Source organism: Neoarius graeffei, chromosome 8 (assembly GCF_027579695.1).
Source record: "Neoarius graeffei isolate fNeoGra1 chromosome 8, fNeoGra1.pri, whole genome shotgun sequence".
NCBI lineage: Eukaryota > Metazoa > Chordata > Actinopteri > Siluriformes > Ariidae > Neoarius > Neoarius graeffei.
In genome coordinates this window covers 70,952,911-70,963,740 of record NC_083576.1, presented here as the reverse complement: position 1 = coordinate 70,963,740, position 10,830 = coordinate 70,952,911, and the positions used below count along the sequence as shown (strand labels likewise).

At 42.6% G+C, this 10,830-nt stretch overlaps 1 protein-coding gene across 1 annotated transcript in view; it reads left to right on the top strand.

Moving 5' to 3' along the window:
• Window positions 1–1,048: 1,048 nt before the first annotated feature.
• The window catches only part of kctd15a (potassium channel tetramerization domain containing 15a), a 45,137-nt gene continuing 35,355 nt past the window's right edge, over window positions 1,049–10,830 (top strand). Inside the window, exons 1-3 of the mRNA XM_060928171.1 lie at window positions 1,049–1,885; window positions 5,258–5,433; window positions 8,456–8,600. Of these exons, the coding sequence (XP_060784154.1) occupies window positions 1,874–1,885; window positions 5,258–5,433; window positions 8,456–8,600 (333 nt within the window). The 5' untranslated portion in view covers window positions 1,049–1,873. The remainder of the gene's footprint in view (window positions 1,886–5,257; window positions 5,434–8,455; window positions 8,601–10,830) is intronic.

Below are 10,830 nucleotides of genomic sequence, written 5' to 3'. Positions count from 1 at the left end.
TTCCTCATGTCTGTGTAGGTTTCCTCCGGGTGCTCCGGTTTCCCCCATAGTCCAAAGGCATGCAGGTTAGGCTAATTGGTGGCTCTAAATTGACCGTAGTTGTGTGAATGTGAGTGTGAATGGTTGTGTCAGCCCTGTGATGACCTGGCGACTTGTCCAGGGTGTACCCCGCCTCTCACCCATAGTCAGCTGGGATAGGCTCCAGCTTGTCTGTGACCCTGTAGAACAGGATAAGCAGCTACAGATGATGGATGGATGGATGGATGGATGGATGGACGTATCCACACATTCCCTTATAGGGTGGCACGGTGGTGTAGTGGTTAGCACTGTTGCCTCACAGCAAGAAGGTCCTGGGTTCGAGCCCAGGGGCCGACAAGGGCCTTTCTGTGTGGAGTCTGCATGTTTTCCTCATGTCTATGTAGGTTTCCTCCGGGTGCTCCGGTTTCCCCCACAGTCCAAAGACATGCAGGTTAGGCTAATTGGTGGCTCTAAATTGAGGTGTGAGTGTCTATGTGTCAGCCCTGTGATGACCTGGCGACTTGTCCAGGGTGTACCCCGCCTTTCGCCAGTAGTCACCTGGGATAGGCTCCAGCTTGCCTATGACCCTGTAGAAGGATAAAGCGGCTAGAGATAATGAGATGAGATGAGCTAAAGGAAGCTCTGTTAAAAAAAAAAATTCCCCCTACAAACATATCTGGCCGAACATTTCAGATATTGTAATCTGATGACTTTGTGCTTCTTTCTTGACACAGAAGCAGGCTGTGGTGTGGTCACTGGTAGGCGCCACTCATCCACTCTGGAGGAAACAAAGAGTTTGGGTTAAAGAGTTTGGGTTCAAAGAGCGCGCGCGTCTGAAAAAAAAAACAAAATAACTTTCGCCTTTGATGTAGATCTAAAATCTGCTTGTTTTTCCACTGCAGGCTGAACCTCCCTCTCTCTCTCTCTCTCCCTCTCTCTCTCTCTCTCTCTCCGAACACATGCCATTAAAGTCGGTCGCGTCCATCCAGCCGCGCGCTGTAATTGAAATGGCGCGCGTGGCCGGAAGCGCTTTGTGCTCTGTCGTGCGGCGCGCGCCGATCCGCGTCACTCCGGTTTGAACGGACACACAACAGGAGAGAGAGAGAGAGAGAGAGAGAGCGCAGGAGAGAGAGAGAGAGAGAGAGAGATGCAAAGATAAGGGCTAGATTGTTATTTTAGACGGGAAAAAAAACAGTGATGAATTTTAGCTTTATTTAGAAAAGGTCCATCATCACCATCATCACCCCACTACCATGACAAACCTAAATAATCATCTCAGGTGACATTGTAGGTAACCATCTAAACTGTTATCTCTCTCTCTATCTTTCTCTCTCTCTCTCACACACACACACACACACACACACACAGCGCGCGCGCGCGCACACACACACGGGATTTTGCGCCAATATTGCGCACGCACACACGCACGGGATTTTGCGCCAATACCGCGCACACACGCACAGAGAGTTTGTTGAGATAGAAATGAAAATGAATTCAAATAAAAATGTGAGCCTAAAGGATGACAGAGGAGCGCGCGCGCGCACGCAGCAGGATGAGGATGAGGTTGAGGATGAGATGTTAATGTGGTGAGGCGGGCAGAGCGGAGCTGATTGGAGCCCTAATCCTTTTCCCCCCGGGGCCGTTTTCAGAGCCCCGAGCCAGAATTCCTGTTCAGCTCTCCTCCACTGTTATTCGGGAAGGATCTCTGGCTTCAGCGCTCTCTCTCTCTCTCTCTCTCTCTCCCTCCAACCAAAAACGGAATCGTACAGAAAAAAAAAGAAAGAAACAAAACAAGAAAAAAAAGGCCAAGACACGACCGAGCTCATGTTTTAAAGCGAGCGACGCCGACTGAGCCATGACTTCCAAGGTAAGCCTGAGCTTCCGTCCCCATGGAGCCGCTTTTAGTGGAAACTCTCTCTGTCTCCTCTCTGTGTGCGTTAACCGACTTTTAAAGCTACAGCGACCTCACATAGGTTACTGTACACACCGCTGGTGCGCGCCGAGCTCCTCTTCTTCTTCTTTTTGTGCAGATTTAAATGTCTTGCAGGATTCGGAGCGTCGATTTTGTCCGAATAATCGAATCGGTTGAGATCTCTGAGCGCTGAAGTATCGAGCAATTTCCGAAAGTTATTTCTAAAGGACTTGAGTTATCCTCAATCTCACACACACACACACACACACACACACACACACACACACACACACACACACACACACACACAGAGTTCCTGATCAGATTAGTGCACTACATAGGATTGATGTGCCATTATTTCATAGTTTCAATAGTGCACTCATATAGCCTATCAAAGAGAGAGAGAGAGTTCCTGATCAGATTAGTGCACTAGGATTGATGTGCCATTATTGCATAGTTTCAATAGTGCACTCATATAGCCTATCAGAGAGAGAGAGAGAGAGTTCCTGATCAGATTAGTGCACTAGGATTGATGTGCCATTATTGCATAGTTTCAATAGTGCACTCATATAGCCTATCAGAGAGAGAGAGAGAGAGAGAGAGAGACTTCCTGATCAGATTAGTGCACTAGGATTGATGTGCCATTATTTCATAGTTTCAATAGTGCACTCATATAGCCTATCAAAGAGAGAGAGAGAGAGAGAGAGAGAGTTCCTGATCAGATTAGTGCACTAGGATTGATGTGCCATTATTGCATATTTTCAATAGTGCACTCATATAGCCTATCAAAGAGAGAGAGAGAGAGAGTTCCTGATCAGATTAGTGCACTAGGATTGATGTGCCATTATTGCATATTTTCAATAGTGCACTCATATAGCCTATCAGAGAGAGAGAGAGAGAGAGAGTTCCTGATCAGATTAGTGCACTAGGATTGATGTGCCATTATTGCATAGTTTCAATAGTGCACTCATATAGCCTATCAGAGAGAGAGAGAGAGAGAGAGTTCCTGATCAGATTAGTGCACTAGGATTGATGTGCCATTATTGCATATTTTCAATAGTGCACTCATATAGCCTATCAGAGAGAGAGAGAGAGAGTTCCTGATCAGATTAGTGCACTAGGATTGATGTGCCATTATTGCATATTTTCAATAGTGCACTCATATAGCTTATCAGAGAGAGAGAGAGAGAGAGAGAGAGAGAGAGTTCCTGATCAGATTAGTGCACTAGGATTGATGTGCCATTATTGCATAGTTTCAATAGTGCACTCATATAGCCTATCAGAGAGAGAGAGAGAGAGAGAGAGAGTTCCTGATCAGATTAGTGCACTAGGATTGATGTGCCATTATTGCATAGTTTCAATAGTGCACTCATATAGCCTATCAGAGAGAGAGAGAGAGAGAGAGAGTTCCTGATCAGATTAGTGCACTAGGATTGATGTGCCATTATTGCATAGTTTCAATAGTGCACTCATACAGTATAGCCTACCAAAGTAGTGATGTAGCCTATTTGTGATTTGACCCATAGGATTATTAGTTCTCATACTGTAACCTGAGAGAAGGTGAACTCCTACTATAAAGACTAATGTGTCAAAAGGTATGATCCCTAATCAGCATTATGGTATAGTTCATCGCTACTTTGTGGTTTTGAAAGTATTTCAGACTTGGTATAGTAGATGATACTGAACCGTTCATTTCATCCCTTCACCTTTTGGTTTGCTGGAGTTCAGCTCTGGGCGCCTGTAATGTATGTATGTATGTATGTATGTATTTATTTTTAAAGCCATTTTTAAAAAATCACTGTTTGAACCACATTGTTCGGGGAAAAGGTTACTGAAAGATCTTTGAAAGGTTCTTTGAGTTGAAATATCTCCAGGAACCTTTTTTTTTTTCTTTCAGCATCATTAGTTCCTAAAAGTATCCACATTTTCATTATTGCAAGTGTGAATGCATGGTGTTGCATACTGTATATCATTCAGATACATTTAGATTTGCTTTTACCTCTCGGATTAACCTGCTTTGCCTCTGACCCAGCATTTGTGTTGATGTCTTTGATGAGGTGAGCCGTCCAGATCTTCCGAATCCGAATCGTCCCATGTTTGTGTTTGATCTTGTTATTGAAGTTTAAACCCCAGATGAAAATGAATGAACATGGTTCGCCGACAGCATTGTGCCCCGAGCAAAACAGCTTTTAACCATCTGCTTAACATTTGCAGGCGGTGTTGTTGTTTTTTTAACTCCATAATGGCGGGTTCGATTTCTGAAAGGGTGCAACTGTAAATGACAGATGTGTTTCCAAAAAAAGGCAGAAAACCAAATTGAATGAACATCTACTGTACTGTACTGCATTCACACTGCGTTTTAATGAAGACCTACAGTGTTCACTCTAATGCTGATTTGCTTCCAGCTGAACAGCTATTGTTATTTGTAGGAGAGCACTGATCGCACATTTTCCTTTTTCAGTACAGCACAGATATCTGAGTTGTGAGCATGCGCTGATATCTGGTACTGATTCAGTTTTGTGATGTGAGACATCAGAGGCGTGATGGTGGCAGGATTTGAGTTGATTTGTTTCCTGTGTTCAATGCAACATCTGTACTGAGTTAGTCAACATTTAATAATATACATCTGATCCAGAGTTTCAGGCTGGTATCAGTCCCAAAACTGATCAGTGGCTCAATGCATCCTGAATTAATTTCTCTCTGATTTATCAATCTAGATTGTTAACTTCTACTTCTCAAACTTTCTGCTTTTAACAATAACATTATTTAAACTCTTAACTCCTGACCAACACCACAGTAATGTGCCTTATTTTAATATGTTTTGATTCTGAATCTCTGAGTTTTCTTTAAGACTTGCTTTTCTACATCACCTGAAGATGCTGATTTATTAGGCTCCAAACCAAACCTCTGGATGCCGTCAAACTTTTCACATCTCACACTCACATTCACTCCCACTCCCTTTAATTAGGAGTTTACACTTTCCCAGTGTTCCCTGCAGGTAGACACCTACAGTACGATCTATCCCTCTCTGTCTCTCTTCCTTTCTCGTGCTCGTTAATAAGCCTCATCCTTTCCTCCCCTCCAGTTCTGGGGGGGGGGGGGGGGACGCAATGCAAATTCTCTTAATTAGAGGTGTGCTGCTAATTCTTGAGCGAAATGTGGAACAAGGTGGATGCCGAGTGATCTCATAGGTGTTGACAGGCCCGAAGCATGCATTTACGCTCAGGGAATCAGGAGGGAGAAGACTGACTCGGAGCAGCAGTGCTGCAGGTGTGTGTGGGGTGGTGTGTGCTCTGCTGAGAGTGTGTTGTGTGTGCTGATCTGCAGGAGGGAAGAAGCATGTCTCGCCTGTCTTTGACCCGCTCTCCAGTGTCTCCTCTGGCTGCGCAGGGCATCCCTCTTCCTGCTCAGCTGACTAAAGCCAACGCCCCCGTTCACATCGATGTAGGAGGACACATGTACACCAGCAGCCTGGCTACACTCACAAAGTACCCAGACTCAAGGTAGGGCGCATTTATATCCTATGTTGGAAGTGAGAATAAACTTAGAGACAACATGATGATGCTTCAAATGTCATGGATTGCCTCCTCAGATCTATTTTGAATGCTCTAAGTGCTTGGCTATAAATACATTTGAATCATTTTTTTTATTCTTAAAGGAATACTCCAGGGGGTTTTGACCTAATCTCTATTTATTGCATCTAATGTGTGTGTGTGTGTGTGTGTGTGTAAGTGAGACTAACATGAATTTCAACACATTGTCCTCAGTTTGATCCTGAGCTTGAACTTGGATCCTATCCACATGGGTTTGATCCTGAGCTTGAACTTGAGTCCTATCCACATCAGTTTCCTCAGGGTTCCCGGGTTTCCTCCTCCAAGCTAATAGGTGGATTGCTAATACAATTTGGCCAAAACGTAAATGTGTGTGCGTTGCATGTCCTACAATGGACTGGTGATACATCCAGGGTGTATTCCCATGTCTTCCGGGCATCCACTACATCCCTGATCAGGATAAAGCGCTAACTGAAGACGAATGAATGACTGAATGAATGAATATTTAAAATATCTAACTATACAACACAAATTCAACTCTATCTATTAACGTGATCATTTAAAGTGTTAGGATGAATCAGACACGAGAAAAAGCTTTATGAAAGCTCATGGAATTTTATTACAATTTTAAAAAGAGTAAAAAGTAGTTCCAGTCATGCTTTAAAAAAAAAAAAGTTACAGTATCCATCAGATCCACATGTCGATCCCTATGTCTGATTGGATGAGCTAGACATAATTAAATGCAGTTTGCGAAAAACATTGTACTTGGGTGGTGGTTTTTTGTTTTTTTTCAGGGAAACATTGAAATTATTGTTTGTGGTAATCACGTATAGACCACAGATGTGCAAGAGATTGGCTTGTAAACTGCTTATACTCCCTTAAAGGAACAGTCCACTGTACTTCCATAATGAAATATGCTCTTATCTGAATTGAGACGAGCTGCTCCGTACCTGTCCGAGCTTTGCGCGACCTCCCAGTCAGTCAGACGCAGTCAGACGCGCTGTCACTCCTGTTAGCAATGTAGCTAGGCTCAGCATGGCCAATGGTATTTTTGGGGGCTGTAGTTAGATGCGACCAAACTCTTCCACGTTTTTCCTGTTTACATAGGTCTATATGACCAGTGACATGAAACAAGTTCAGTTACACAAATTGAAACGTAGCGATTTTCTATGCTATGGAAAGTCCGCACTATAATGACAGGCGTACTAACACCTTCTGCGCGCTTCGGCAGCGCATTGATATCTGAGCTCCGTATCAATGCGCTGTCAATGCGCGCAGAAGGTGTTAGTACGCCTGTCATTATAGTGCGCACTTTCCATAGCATAGAAAATCGCTACGTTTCAATTTGTGTAACTGAACTTGTTTCATGTCACTGGTCATATAGACCTATGTAAACAGGAAAAACGTGGAAGAGTTTGGTCGCATCTAACTACAGCCCCCAAAAATACCATTGGCCATGCTGAGCCTAGCTACATTGCTAACAGGAGTGACAGCGCGTCTGACTGCGTCTGACTGACTGGGAGGTCGCGCAAAGCTCGGAGAGGTACGGAGCAGCTCGTCTCAATTCAGATAAGAGCATATTTCATTATGGAAGTATGGTGGACTGTTCCTTTAATGACCCCAGAACCGATATTAAGCACAATTTATGTTTATTTAATGACAAATAAGCCAAATTTAAGAGCTCTTCTGACAGAAATTTATCCGCACTGTTGCAATATTCATTTTTGAGGTTTGAACAGGTGGTTCTTAGTTTTGCCAAGCAAAGACCTCATGGCCTACTGCAGTTTTTCTGTAAACACAAGCAGCAGGGCTATGCAGGAGGATCGAAAATTCTTCTCTAAAATTCCACCCCCTCATTCGCATCCTCAGTATATTTGTCTCAGTATCAGCCCTCCCTCTGAATAACAGAGCTATTAGCAGAAATGCTGAACTCACTGAGACAAAAATCACTATTCCGTAGAAAAGCTGATGTGTCTTTAATGATGTCAAAGCTATGTCATTTGTACACAAATAAAAAGTGGAGGAAACCGTACTGAACATAATCCTGCATGAGAGGAAAACTGATGTCATGTCACAGCTGCGATGCGTCTCATTGACCGCAAGGAAACAGATGCTGCAGAGAAACTGTAGCAGGTTCGGATATTGTCTATAGATGATTCGGATCTGCTTTCTGGATTGTGAATCAAACAGAAGTCCGTGTTAATCAGACAAATGAAAAGGAGCAGTGTGTTCCCACTTGTGGTGCTGTGAAATTCCTACCTGCTGCATCTCATCCTCAATCCTCAGAGGTCCTGCTGATAATTCTCTCCCCCATGAGAGGCGGGTGGAAAAGAGCACCACCTGTTAGGAAAAGGAGAGTATGAGGAGAGCGAGAGAAGAGCACACCCTCACATCTGCTCAGCTTAACACATGCCATGGCCTTCTCTGATTTAATAATGTAGATAGAGAGACAGGGAGGAGGAGGAGGAGAGCAGCATAGGGGAAGTGGGGGGGAAGCAGGCAGCATTTTAATTGCTTTTTAGAGAAAAAAAAGAAAAAGAAACGGAGATGAAAAACTAAGATTGCCTGAAGCTATATGGTGAAATTCTAACTGGGGGAACTGCAAGACCATATGAGAAAAGAAGCACCGCAGGCACAAAAGGGGGAATTGGTTTTCTTATTAAGTGTTTTGCATCAGTTTCCAGAATGGGAGGGAGAGAGAGAGAGAGAGAGAGGGAGAGAATGAAATGAAATGAGAACATCTTTGCAATGACAAGATTTAAGTTGATTTAACACAAGAGCAGAAATAGCATAAGACATGAAACCAAATGTTCGACCTCATTCTTCAAACCAGGTTCAACAATAAAACTCCATTATTTTTTTACTGCATTTAAAATGGCCATATTGCTCCAGTTCTGTTAAAGGATTGTAATTATTAGTCAGCCTCTGCATCAGGGTTGAATTCATGATCTGTTTATTCTTCTGTCCTCATCAGAATCAGTCGGCTGTTTAACGGCACCGAGCCGATCGTGTTGGACAGTCTCAAACAGCACTACTTTATTGACCGAGACGGGGAGATTTTCCGTTACATTCTCAGCTACCTCCGCACCAGCAAACTGCTTCTTCCTGAAGACTTCAAGGTAAAATTGTTCCCCAAGAACTGGAACATAATGCACATTCCTTTCACTGTTTAGAGGATATATATATATATATATATATATATATATATATATATATATATATATATATATACACACATTATTTTTATTGCTTTTCAAATTAAGAAAATACAACACTGAGATATTCAGTGTAAATATTAAAATATTAGTCAGTCAAGCCTTCTGAAAATAAATTAAATAATTACATAACATTAATTTTAGAAATTAATAAAATAATTAAGTGGTGTAGTGGTTAGCACTGTCACCTCACAGCAAGAAGGTCCGGGTTCGAGCCCCGTGGCCGGCGAGGGCCTTTCTGTGTGGAGTTTGCATGTTCTCCCCGTGTCCCCGTGGGTTTCCTCTGGGTGCTCCGGTTTCCCCACAGTCCAAAGACATGCAGGTTAGGTTAACTGGTGACTCTAAATTGACCGTAGGTGTGAATGTGAGTGTGAATGGTTGTCTGTGTCTATGTGTCAGCCCTGTGATGACCTGGTGACTTGTCCAGGGTGTACCCCGCCTTTCGCCCGTAGTCAGCTGGGATAGGCTCCAGCTTGCCTGCGACCCTGTAGAACAGGGTAAGTGGCTACAGATAATGGATGGATGGATGGATGGGATATATTGGAACATATACACCTGTACAACTCGTGTATTGCAATACTGCAGCTTATACATAGACGGTATTACATGGTGGCATGAAGATATGAAGTTTATCTTCGAATCGTGAAATATTTTCAACACAAGAAGATAACTTCATATCTTTGCACCACCATGTAATGTTTTTTTAATATTATATAGACACATCCACAAAAGAATATGCAAGTTAATCAAAAGAATTTTAATTTTGAACCGGTTCGCCATTTTAACAACGCGCATCTAGTCAGCGGAAAAACACTGGGAGTGGCGTCATCGGAGTGAAATATCGGGAAATATGTCACTCAGATCTGTGATGTATTTCATATGAAAAATGCGAGTTTGTTGACACGAGAAGATGGAATTCATATCTTCAAGCCAACATGTGATTTTCTTTGTATTATATCAACACATTCATGAACAAAAATGTATCAAAACAATTCATCAATTTCTTCACGAGTGATATATAGAGATTTATGTCACGGTTTTGGTTCTCCATGTCACATATGTATGAAAAATACAGGTGGCGTATTTCCCAGTAAAACACTTGTGTCCATATAATATAAATACTTTATAATCTGTTTGGCATTCTTATAAGGAAAATCTCTAAAATCCTAGGTTCTACCGAAATAAAAAAGGAACTAAATTAATTTTATTTTAAAGAATTGCATTTGTCAAGATATTAAAGTGTGCTAAGGATACAACTGATTAAAGTGCCTCTGCGTAAAAAAAAAGAAAGAAAAAAGACTTCTACACGATTATGCAGATTGGGGTTCCACAAGTGTCACATTTTCTTCTAGATAAAACAGACTTTCTGAATACTCCATACTGTTATGTAATGTTATGGTATTCTGAAACCTATGTATGCATAGTTTCATAACCTGTGTGCTAGGTTAGCGAGGTATTTTAGCTTATATTAATGATGAACAAAGTAGTCTTTATTGTTATGGTATAGATAAACCTGCTGAAAACTAGCTAACTAGCACTAAGCTCGCTGGCTATCCAAGGAAACTAATGTTAGTGATTTAACAAATAGCTTTGTTTGGTATATTTTAACAGATTTAGCTCCTGGTAAATATAATTCTGAGAAAATGACAAACCAGAATCAGATACTGAAAACTCACTCATGTCTATACTGTATGTGACAAGCTAGTTTCCTTAATTAGCTAGCTGTTAGTTAGCAAGGTGTTGTGCTACTGTATATTTTGACAGGTTTGTCTACTGCTAAATAAATTACTGAGGATATGATTAATCAGGGGCGGCACGGTGGTGTAGTGGTTAGCGCTGTCGCCTCACAGCAAGAAGGTTCTGGGTTCGAGCCCCGTGGCCAGCGAGGGCCTTTCTGTGCGGAGTTTGCATGTTCTCCCCGTGTCCGCGTGGGTTTCCTCCGGGTGCTCCGGTTTCCCCCACAGTCCAAAGACATGCAGGTTAGGTTAACTGGTGACTCTAAATTGACCGTAGGTGTGAATGTGAATGGTTGTCTGTGTCTATGTGTCAGCCCTGTGATGACCTGGTGACTTGTCCAGGGTGTACCCCGCCTTTCGCCCGTAGTCAGCTGGGATAGGCTCCAGCTTGCCTGCGA